Source organism: Pseudopipra pipra, chromosome 15 (genome assembly GCF_036250125.1).
Source record: "Pseudopipra pipra isolate bDixPip1 chromosome 15, bDixPip1.hap1, whole genome shotgun sequence".
Lineage (NCBI taxonomy): Eukaryota > Metazoa > Chordata > Aves > Passeriformes > Pipridae > Pseudopipra > Pseudopipra pipra.
The window spans coordinates 15,041,687-15,053,999 of NC_087563.1; the positions used below are offsets into that span (position 1 = coordinate 15,041,687).

At 40.3% G+C, this 12,313-nt stretch overlaps 1 protein-coding gene across 1 annotated transcript in view; it reads left to right on the top strand.

Annotated features, from left to right (window-relative positions):
* Positions 1–11,887, top strand: part of RASGEF1C (RasGEF domain family member 1C) — a 72,450-nt gene extending 60,563 nt beyond the window's left edge. Inside the window, exons 11-14 of the mRNA XM_064672129.1 lie at positions 1,662–1,757; positions 1,887–2,010; positions 4,031–4,103; positions 4,504–11,887. Coding sequence (XP_064528199.1) covers positions 1,662–1,757; positions 1,887–2,010; positions 4,031–4,103; positions 4,504–4,528 — 318 coding nt within the window. The 3' untranslated portion in view covers positions 4,529–11,887. The remainder of the gene's footprint in view (positions 1–1,661; positions 1,758–1,886; positions 2,011–4,030; positions 4,104–4,503) is intronic.
* The last annotated feature ends 426 nt before the right edge of the window (positions 11,888–12,313 follow it).

Consider the following 12,313-nt stretch of genomic DNA (forward strand, 5'->3'; position numbering starts at 1 on the left):
TACCAATGGCTCTTGGAGTGTCAGTCCAGGCTTTTTTATGGGTGCTGCAGTGGCATTACAGAGTTTATCTGTCCCACAAAAAAGCCAGCAGAGATGCAGATCTTTAGCTGTTTACTGGATGTGGTATTTTAGCTGGAACAGAAATTGGCTTCCATTTTCACAGCACGTGTTGGTAGTGGCTTGTGGACTCCTTGCCTCAGTGAGTGTTTTCATGTCTGTGACTTGTTTGCACTCCTAGCAACGTGAAGGCTGTAAACTGGAAAATAACAGCTGCCAATCCTGTTCTAGGTCCATTTCATATCCCATTACAGCTGATGTACAGCATAAGATGGAATAACAGTGCAACATTAAATACTTAACTAAAGGATTGCTGCCTTGGCTGGTCTTATTTGCCATGAAGGCACTTTAGCTTTGGTGCTGATAATAAGCTACAGTTCAGTTAATATACAAGTAGGCCAGTGGAAGCATTTGGACACTCTGCCATGCACTGTGCTGTCCTTCATGTTCATCGTGATTAAGTTTATACTTGGTAACTTAAAAGACAGGTGTTGCTGCCACAGGAAAATGCTCTCAGGCTGCTGACCTTACAGCTCAAACCCTCCAAGGAGCCTTTTTCTGTTGTGTGTCACTGCTGGAGAGGTGGGGAGACAGATTTGACTATAAAACCCCAGAGCCCTGGGAGTCAGCCTTGTCATGGACTGGCCCTTTGTCTTACCTTTCTTTTTTCTTTGAGTTGTCTCACAAGAGGACCTGGAGCGACTCTGCTTCGCTCTGGATCTCTGCTGGAATGCTGGGGATTCACTTAAGGAGCATTGTTACTGTGTTCTGCTGTACAACACCTGGCATCAAATTTATCCCTGTTGAAATTCCATTAATTTCAAGACTTCTTTTATAGCAGATTATGACCCACCTCTGGTTGGTTAGGGGGAAGGCTTGGATCACTGCATATGCCACTCTGCCCTGGATGATGGCCAGGGCTAATTTTGAGCACTACAATGGTCTCTCTGGCTACTGTTGGCAGTTTCCTGTCAACCAGCTTAATATTTTCAATCCTACTGTCTGTGGGTTAATTTGGAGAAGCAGGTTGTACTAATCAGGCACCAGGAAGGAAATTACATGCCTCGAGAGGTAGCCATGCATGGAGCTGTTGAACATGAAACAGCTTCCCATTAACTGTTTGTAGACAAGTCCTTGGTCACGAAATTTTATTCTGCCTTTCCTCTCAGGGACAGTACTGATTCTTTGATTCCCAGCTGTCTTTAAATTGCTTGGTTTGTGCATTCAGCATCTTTGCTTACAAAGACACAACAGAAAAGGGAAGAGTTGTGAAATGTTATTTTGCTCTTTGCTGTCTGATCTTGTCATCAGGCAGTGATGCTGTTGATAATAAACTGGATTATTAGCATTTTCCTAGTCATGTTATTGTGCTCAGTGAACATTGTGTTCATTCACTTTCATCTCAGCATACATTCTCCTGATGGCTGAAGGTCTCTCTATACACTACTGCCCTTTTGCCTGCCTGTTATTGTGCTGCTTTTTAAGTGCATAGCACACTGAAAAGTTAATATTTCTTTATTCTCCTCTTTCCCAATTGAGTTGGTCTTTCATGCAGAGAAAATACTGAACTGGAAAGATAATAGTTATGTCATTTCTCTTTGCAGATTGTGATCCCCTTCTTCAGCCTATTGATCAAAGACATTTATTTTTTGAATGAAGGATGTGCTAATCGCCTTCCAAATGGACACGTCAACTTTGAAGTAAGATCTGAACAATGTTTTTACCTATCCCATTCTGATAGCACTGAGACAGTTTGCCTGCAATTTTCAGTGCAGACCAACAAACACTGAATGTGAGATAATCTGAGTGGAATGATTTCATGTTTACAGAAATTTCTGGAACTGGCTAAGCAAGTAGGAGAATTTATAACATGGAAGCAAGTGGAATGTCCCTTTGAGCAAGACCCTAACATCATCCACTACTTGCATACTGCTCCCATTTTTACTGAAGATGGTAAGACTCTGTACAATCTCTAATCATTAGAAACGTGTCTCTTTGTCACTACTAATTAACACCCTGATCCATGCTTTGGTGTTCTCTCTCACTGACCAGTCCCAGTTCTTTCCTAGCTTTCCTGTCACACAGCTTGTTCATCCCCAGTCTATCCATGGGTTTTTGCAAATACAACCTTCTAGCACACAAAGCTGCTGCTTTTCTCTTGTCTGTAGCCTCTCTATGAGGCTCTGTCTGGGAAGTTGCCATTGTGGCCCTATTTTTGCAGTCACAAAAAGAGGCCACACAAGCACGTCATGGACTGCTGTGAATGTCAGCTGTCCCTTAGCCACTCATTCTGTGATTGATGGAGCCAGAGCTAATCTCTTCCACAAGCCAGCTCTGTCATCTCTTCAGTAAACACAGCCCAGGGCGACGGTGTCCAGCTGACCTCCTCCTCTCCAACAAAGAAACACGTTATCCACGGAAAAGAATTTTTAAGAAAACCTTTTCTAGTAATTAATTTAAGCTGTAGCTATGAAAGCCCTGAAAATATTTCTCTGATTGTCTTTTTGTACTCATCTGTCCTCTTCAGTTTGGTATCCAGCGTGTCAGACTGTGTCATTTCCTATTGTTAGCTGCCTCTCAGTACATTGTCATGCAAATTCTCTATAGCCACCTTCCCCTAAGCTAAACTGGTGTTGGGTTTATTTTTTCTTGATTCTATAGGCAGTTTTCTGTGCTAATCCAAGGTAACCAGACCAGACAGCTTTTATTTCACAGACTACTTCAGAACACAAAATACCGCTTCTAAAATCCTGCCTAAACCCTAAGAAGAATGACTGCCAAAATAGAATAATTGCCGGAACAGAATAATTAATGTGATTAAAGTCATGTGTTACCAAGAGGAGATAGGATGGAGGCATTTGTTCTGGCTTTGGGCTCAATAGGGACAGAAAAGGAAAGTCGGGGTAAAAGTACAGTTTTCAGGCTACTGGACTGAAAAAGGGTGACCTCAACCCACTAATTGTTTGCAGATTTTCTGTCTCATGCTATTCCTCCTATTCATACTCCTTTCATGAGATGCCCTTTGCAGAAGCCACAGGAGGCCTATCCCCTTACCCAGGGGAAGTGCAGAGTAGAAAGACCTGCCCTCAGTAAAAGGTGGGAGGATATATGAGGGAGATGCTGCAGTGGCATGTGAACTGCAGCTGCACTGTGCGTGTCACAGCGTGCTGGAACCGTGGGCCAGCGCTGGAGTATTAAAAGGCAATTGATTTGTAGCACAGACCTCAGTAGTGAGATGGTTCCAGCATTAAAGAATAAAGCATCATGAAACAGTCAAATGAGGAAATGTGTGTGAACACAAATCACAGCCCATGATTCTGTGAAGACAGTGAGATATTAATGCACTGCCAGCTTGTGCAGGGGAAACTTTACAGTCTAGACACATTTTGGTGTCATAAAATGCATCCTACAGCGTAAAAATTTGCAGGAAAAAAAAAAAGACATTTATTTTCTTCCACTGCATTCTTTCTCTGGTTTCTGGAACTCACTCTTACCTCAAGGGTGTTGTGTATCCATTTAAGATACCATGTTCCCGTAAGCTTTAAAAAGATTGAGGAAGATAAAATTGTGTTAAATGATGAGACTATCCTTAATTTTAAAAAACTTATGTGTTTAGCTGTCAGCTCTGTCTGTCTTTTTTAGTGTTTCTGTAACTCTTTGGTAGCAGTGCTGTGATGAAGGAAATAGGCCCAGATCTCTATATGGAAAACCAGAGACCATTCAGCTACTTAAAAGGAGGTCACACTAACATATTTTAATTCTGGACTCCTTTACTGTTCCAAGAAAATTAACCTTACAGCTTTCCAAGGTAGACATGTGAGCTAAACATCAGTCCTACTCATTACCAGCCACCTGATGGACCATGAAGTTTTAAAGTTTCTGTTGCTGTGTGGTACAATGTAAGGGCACACAAGAATGCAGAGAAATGGGAGGAGTTACTGATGTTGGAATAACACATATTTACCTTTTCCAGGTTTGTATCTGGCTTCCTATGAAAGTGAAAGTCCGGAAAACCAGACAGAAAAAGACAGGTGGAAATCCTTAAGGTAACCTCTCATTTTATCAGCTCATTTCTAAAGTGCTGCACTGATAGCCAAAGCTTGTGAAGTGAAGGCATTTAAACTGTGACCTTTGAGGGACCTTTCTTCCATTTAAAACTAATCTGCAGAGCTGAGGCTGCCCTGATAAAAGCTCATTGTAATCTCAAATTATCCTCCATTTAAAGAATACCCTCTGCTTGCTGTACCCATGCAAAAGCCTGGTGTAGATGAGGAATACCCCAGGTTAACTGGATCTTCCAACAATTTACAGCTTTTATAAGAGATGTATAATGGTTTTATATAAGTGAGAATCTGAAGAGAGTGATTTAAAAAAACCAAACAAAAAACAAGAAAACACTTTACATTTGCCTTTTTTTTTCATTGTCCTTATATTTTAAATTTACAGATCCACTATTTTAGGAAAGACTTGAAGATTAAGAGATTATTGCAGTAGGTCAAGGAAAAGAAATCCGCAAACATTTTGCACTACTGATTCCAAAGATGCCTGTTTGGGATTTAGACAATTTCTTTTGTTTGAGTTTTTCGTTGGGTTTTTTTGACTGCCTAACACGATGGATGAACTGGATTCATCCACTGAAATCAACGGGACTGTGTGCACAATGATGCTTTTCTAGCTATGAGACACGGAGAGGAAGGACAAACAGACTATTTGTGGCTGTGCCCAAACTGCGTCAGGATCACTGTAATTTTGCCTCTGAGGGAAAACGCAGGAAAACCAGGAGCACGGAGCATCATGGAACTGCAGCAGAGAATGGAAAAGTGTAAAAAAGGAAAGCAAAAATACACACGAGTATTTCAGAAGCAGGTGCTTCAGGCAGCGACTCTTTAAACCCTCTGAGGCTTGTAAAATTAAATCAAAAGACAGACACAGCAGCAATCTGGTTAATTGCTGAACGAAGAAAGAAGAACTTCACCTTGCAATTGCAGTCCCCCAGCCTTGTTGAACAAAGCACTGACTGCTGCAGGGATGGAGGCTGACATCACTCCTATGGATACATGTATGTCACAAATAGGCCACGTCAGCACGGGACAGTCCCGCAGACCCCACGGAGTTTTGCAGAGAACAATCTCAAGTGTGACTGTTGCTCAGTTATTCTTCCCATGGCTGTTGTTGCTTTTCTTACTGTGAATCTTGGCTGGTCTGAGGAGGGCACAGAGTGCAGATGGTGCTGCTTAAAGACACCCCCCCACCACTTCTGAAGTTGAATGAAGAAGAAAATGACTCTGGACTCAACTTACCTCTATTTAATGTACATAGTGTATTCCCTAAATTCACTGATGCCGAGTTGCATCTTTTAGAGGGTTTTATCACACTCAAAAAAAAAAAAAACCAACCAAACCTTCATTACCATCTCTATCAGGTTCCAATTAACACAGTACTGTTTATTTTCCAACAGGATGCCAGGAGGATGGGAGGTGGGGGTAATTGCTTTGAATTTGGGAACGCTTTAAAAGGAGAAAGGGTTTCAGACTAGAATGAATGCACTATTCATGAGCAGATAACCTTTTTTGTCTTTTTTACTTTTAGGATCTAAACCACATTCACCATTACCTTACAGATAATATGAAATAGCGACTACGTCTGGTCTTTAAAGTTGTACAATAATCAAGGTGCTACTGTAACAGATATATTAAATTATAATGTACTATATTAGATTGAAAACTAAGCCCTAACAATAGACTAATTGTTTGTGTGTGGAAGGAATGTTTCTAGCTGCCCCAGAAAAGACCTCAAAAAGCTTAAATGAAAGCTAAATGGCACAGGATATTGAACTTTTCATTTTTATTACTGACTTGATGCTGGCCTTTTCAGATGTTCCAGTCTTTCTCTGCCTACAACAAAAGGTTGTAACCCTTTGTTTGAGATCAGTAATAGTTTTATTTCAGTACAGAGTGATTCCAAGTGGCTGTAGTGTTTTGAAAAATTAGGCTAATCACAAAACCTGGCTGTGTTGGCCTATGCATTTAGCCAAGAAACTGGAACTGTTCCTGCCCTCTGCCAAGTCTCCAAGTTATCCATGCCTGAGTGAGCTGTTGACCTGTGAGCATTGGTGAGCTGGTGTTTGAGGGCAGCAGGCTGAGACATGCTCTGTGTGATACACTGCAGGTCTGTTGTGCCTGCAGTGCAGTTCTGATGTTGGGCTGTGACCTGTGGAAACCCGGCCAGTCTGGATCATGGCCATGTGGAATGTTCTGCTCCTGCACTGGCTCAGCTGAGCAGGTGCTTCTAGATTTGCTTACACAGGGGCTGGAAGCAGAACTTTGAGTCTCCCTTTCCTACAGGTCCATCAGTGCATAAATTCAAGCAGGGGGGACATAAAACTTTGATGTGTTTATTCAAGCTTTGTATGGAAGAACTAAGTGTAAGGATGGTACAACACCATTTCAGCCAGGGAATGATGACTATTCTGCTGATACTGTCAATATGCTGTTTGTCAATTTTTGTACATGAGCTGAGAGCAATACAGAGGAACATACACACATAGCCTTTCCTTCAGGCAGAACCACTTCCAAAATGAAGCCATTAAAAGCCTGTTAAATTCCAGACAAATCCAGAGCAATAACCATAAACATATTTACAAGAATGCTAATGCTTAAATGTGTTTGCTAAATTGTCATTTTTTCTTGCTATCTGCATCTTTTTAACAGGCACAGTGTGACTTCATAGTGGAAATGTAGGATTTTTATTGATCTGAGATGCAATGTAGGTGGATGGGCCTTTTCTTAAAACCTGCTTCTTAAAATTGAAATCCTCACTCGTTTTCTAATGAGCCAATAGAGTCTGCTACAGCTGAGATTATAAAACCCTGAAGATAATTAAAATGTGATTTCTCATCATAATACTTCATATTTTGGGGAACCTTCCAGGAATTCAGTCGATTTTGTAAGTATAAGTTACATTAGATGTCCTCAAGTTTATCACTAAACCACTTTCATAGTCCAAAACTTTCGAACCTCAGTGCTTAAAATGGAAGCATAAAGTTCAGATTTGGGTGGGTATTAAGGGCTTAGTGGGACTGTCAAAAGCACTAAATATCCTTAAGCCTTTATGTAGTCACACATTTAAAAGGTCTTCTTCAGAGGTGCTAAACATCCTCATCTCTTGGGGAGTACTCAGACTTGCTTTATAGAGGTGCATGGCAGATTAATGTGTAGTATTTGATGTCCAGAGACACTCACTGCTCTTTGCAGAATGACTTGGAGATGAGAGTGCAGAACAACTTACAATGAGAAGACAGTGCTTTTAAAAAATGGAGTTAAGGAATCACAGGTTGTCTTCACAGAATTTTGTAGCCGAAATCCTATTGGATGTAAATAGAAACAATGTAAGCCTTAAGTTACAGCTGTTGGTTGCATTTCTAGTTCATGTTTGGCCTAACCAGGGTGTCCAGCTCCTGGCAGGACAGTGGTTACAGCCTTGCTGCACCAGCAGGGCTCAGGAAGCACGAGTACAACTGACTGAAAACAAAGCATGACAATTTGGGGAATAGATTTCTTCCAAAAATGTATTAGTATTACATGAAAATGAGGGAAAAAAACCATGTGCAGTAATTAATTTTTCTTGCTATATCCAAGCACTAAGCCCCTGTAAGGCATGTAGTCATTAGACTAATATCTAGACAAGTTACTAGTAGTAATGTCATGGCTTTCTAATTCCACTTTTTTGAGAGGATTCACCTCCCTGACAGCTGCTTGAACTAATGCTACACAGAGAACAGAGCAAAACTAGACCTGCAGGTCTGCAGTGTTGGTATCAAACCCCTAAGCTAGAAAGATGTGAATATGTACAGTCTTCCAGAAGCATTAACTTAGCTTCTGGTATACAGCAGTATTTTAAAAGACCCAAATACATGAAATCACTTCTGCATCTCCTCCAATGTAATCAGAATGGCAGCAAAAGTCCCATTTTTCCATTTCTTGAGTGTGCCATTCTGCAACACAGGGCTCGATATAAGCCCAGCGGGAAGCAACGAGGGAATTGTGTGCCTTCAGCTTGTGTTGAAGTCAGTAGATGAACTTGCTCGATGCCTTTCAAAAGACACTCAGATCATACAATCTTGCCCTCAGTTTCACATCAGCATCAATCCCATTACCACACGAAAGGTGGTCAGCTGGGCATGACTGAATTTTCAGGGCAAAACCTCAAAATGAGTAAATCACACAAGAATCCTGTGCACCAGAGTATCCTGAGCTTAGCCTATCGTCATTCCCTCTGTTAGGCAGTGAATACAATCCTGTTGTACATCTCTGGAAGCTCCCCATGTGGATAGGGAACGTGCAGATCCGGAAGCAAACTGCTGAGGTTTCACTTTAACAAAGTGTGGACAGATGCTAAAGCACTTCAAATAAGAAACAATTTAAGCATGGGGATATTTTTCTCAGCTTGAAAATATTTTATGATGTGGTCAGTGGTGATAAGATATTCACTCAAGCCTGTCCCTTACTGATATCTTGGTTAATTTGTTGTGGTTTATTGCAATAGTTTATGCACCTTTTCTTAAAGCACATGAGTGCTGGTTTGCACATGACTGTAAATCCAGTTTAGAACAGAGCTAAGATTACTGAATATGTAATTGGAGTTATCAAAAGGAAGACATGTTAGTAGAAAAGATACTGTTATGCATATCAGGGTAAAAATGTTACACAGTTAGTCTCTGGCTTAGCAATGACTGTGCTCCATGGAATGACACTGATCCCAAGCACAGCGATGTGCCAGAGGAAAAACCCCAATTGATTGTGTTGGGCTTTGGAGCAGTCCTGCAATTATTAACTGTACTACAGTTTTTACTTATCAATAGGGATTAAACTGCATCGACAGCTGGTATAGTCCCTGTGCCAGGTGCAACTCTCAGATGGGAGGTGCACTTAATAGGGAGAAAATCCAGCCTTATCAGAAGTTTTCTTTGACATTGTTGAAATTTCAGCAGCAAATTCAAGGACTAAATCTGATCCAATGGATTGATTCATGTCTGAGATCAGAATTTGACTTTCTGGCTTTAAGAACCTTTTTCTCTTTTTAGACTGGTAGAAATTAACCATACTATCTCAGATGATTCTCTCACTGGAAATTAAAACCCCTTTGATTGTGAACTGATTATTTCCATTGTTGTAGTTGCAGAATGAGATTAGGGAGTGACAAGGAAACAGGGAAAAGCCCCTTTGTTACTGCTCAGAGGCCCAACTGTGGACCAAAGCTGTCTTCTTTTGTCCTTTCTAACACTACCTGTTGAGTAAAATCTCCTCTGTAGTTGGTGCAGGGCATTACTGAAGTGTGGCTGGGGAACAGCACACACATACCTGTGGTGGCACATGTGCTAATGGAGGCACAGAGGGGATTAGATGATTCTGTACAAAGTCATATCTGAGCCTGCACTCTTAGCTTTCTGATCCTGGGACATGTCCCTTTTGAAAGGTAGAAAGTTCTTGCAAGTCCACCTGGGACAAAGCCTACTATGCTTCCTTATCCATCCAACAGAATGAGTAAAAGAAAATTATTTTGAACTAAAAGAAGTTTCTTAGTGGACATGAAACAGTGAGGAATTTGTTAGTGATCTGGAGTTTAATCTGGTTTGTATTCATTTCTTTTACAATTCTTTTTACATAGTTTGCGTGTTTTCAGATATTCAAAAAAACACTAAGTTCATTAAAGCTAATGCTCATAAAGGCATCACATCCTGCATTTTTACATTATGCAAGATGTAGATGGGGACCCAATAGCTTGTATGGGTGGTATTTCATACACTCTGTACGGGTGCAAGACTCTGAAACTCAGGCTACAGCCTGAGCTACAGAAAAAAAAGCTGAATATGAGTAACTCCTGCCCAGTTTTCCTGCCCTGCTCTTTGGCCAGGCACAGGCTGTAGTGCTGTAAATTCACAGTGGCTTAGGCTGCTCCCTTTTCCCTTGGTGCCTTTCCCTCCATAGAAGTGGTATTTTGCTCCATAAACAGCTCTTGCAAAATGCCAAAGGAACATTTTTCTAGCTCTCTGCCACACAAAGGCTCTGTAATCATACTCCAGATCTGTCATAATAGAATAGGAGTCCTTCTCTGTTTTCATCCCTGTGGCCCTAAAGCTGCCAACCCAGATTAATACTGCAGTGCAGCAATGTTCCCAGGCTTTCTTGAATGCAGAAAGACTTCAAGTTCAGAACTCGAGTCCTACAAATTAAATGTCTGTACAGGAAACTTCCTTCTAAAAGGTGCAAAGCCCATTTAATGGAGTTCTGAACAGAAAATTCCATAGTCCAGCTATCTTTCAGAGAAACATGACTTCTTCAGTGAACTGTTACTGGTCAGTACTATATCCCTGCTTTCATTATTTAATTATGCTTCTAAAATTCCAGTCTTTTTGAAACAAGTGTTTGTTGATGTTTGGCCCATGGGCAAACAGAGTTGAGAAAATGGGGGCTGTAGTCTGGACAGTTGACATCACATGTATTTCTGTAGCAGCCCAAGTTGTGTTATCACTTACTGTCTGTCCTCTCCTTGAACCAGAAGGAATTGCTCCAATAGAATCCTCCTAATTATTAAAACTTAGCAAAAGATGCACACACAGGGCTATTAAATTCAAGGTGTTTCAAGATATGATTCTTACAAATGGGCAAGTACTTCCCTTAGGGGTCTGTCTGTAGAAACACCGTTTGCTGGTACACAACACAGATGGAAAATAAATTATCCTCTGGGTTTCAGAACTCTTAGCAAGTGTTCATCATCTTATAAAGGTCAAAAATCAGATTTTAAGGGTTTTTTTCCACTTTTAGCGACACTGACTATCAGCTATCTGAAACCTACACTTCAGGAACATGCTATTCAAAAACTGTTAGAATAATACTGTTTAGTCACAGACCTAAAAGCACAGAGTAAAAATGGGTAAGCAGAACTGTCCTTATTTTCAGATTGAGAAATTCAAAGGTTGAATGACACGTCCTCGGTCACCTGAGAAGCAGGTGCTTTCAAAGGATTACCCCATAAAACTATCCAGATTTTAGTTTAGCATTTCTTCTGGTGTAACTCCTTTTTACAACTGTGCTTAGAAAAATGGGAACTAAATTATCACTTTCGTTCTGAAAAAGAATCAAGCTAGGAAATAAATACGGATTAAAAGACTGGTATATACTTACGTGAGTGATAGCAATGAGGAACTGTGCTTTTCCTGTACCTTCTTCATTAAATTAAACAATTTCATGTTAGGATTAGCATTTTCAGGTCAAATTGAAATCCCTCTACCTTAGAATCATAAAATTGTAGAATCATTTAGGTTGGAAAGATCATTGAGTCCGACTTTTAACCCATCCATAACACCCAAACCACGTAGCTTTGTTCGAAGTGCTCAGAACAAATACCAACACTTTATTAATTGCACAGGCAGGAAATGGCAAAGCTACTTGAAAGTGGCTGTTATGATTTTGTGACTGTACATAGATCTTGCAAAATGTTAATGGTAAATTATGCATTCTGTACCCCACATAACCACTGCGAGCATAGCATGGTCATTGTTACGCTTTATAGCTGTTGTGGAAAATGTCTTAACCTGCATTCATGATGGTAGTGCCCATCCTATTCCCATGCCTTTTTATACAGTTGTGGTAAGATTGTTATCAACTCCTTTTGTCAGTCATGTTCCAGCTAACTTACCTATGTATAGAATTTATATATTAAGCCCCCCCTAATTTATACTGTGTTTTAACAGTTTGCCTGAACTGTCTATGGTTTCTAAATTTTGTAATGTGAGTGTCAAACAAGAATAATAATTAAAACCAAAACCAAACGGCTTGGCTGTGTGGGTTTTGTTCTTCAGTTTTGTAGTAGAGATTTCAACAGCTGCAAATCTTCATAATAACCTGCAAAGAAATTCAGGTTGCTTTGAAACTCCAAAATACAAAGATGTCCCTGACTCTGCACAATAATTCATGAATATGTTTGTAGGCAGAAATGTATCTGTGGTTTCTGCTCTTCCTCGTTTCCACTTTGCTGCTTCTCTCTTCACCCTCACACATTCAGAACATTGCACTGAAGGAAAAGAGATTCTCAGTTTCCATAATAAAGCATTTTCCCAAATAGGAGTCTTAGAATGGAAACTTCTTCATAAGGAGAGCAAAAAGCTAAGACTGGACCTGAGTATATGTAGTTTGTTCCTATAAAACTCCATGGTACAAGTGATGTTTAAATATGTTCTTTTAATATTTGTATTGCT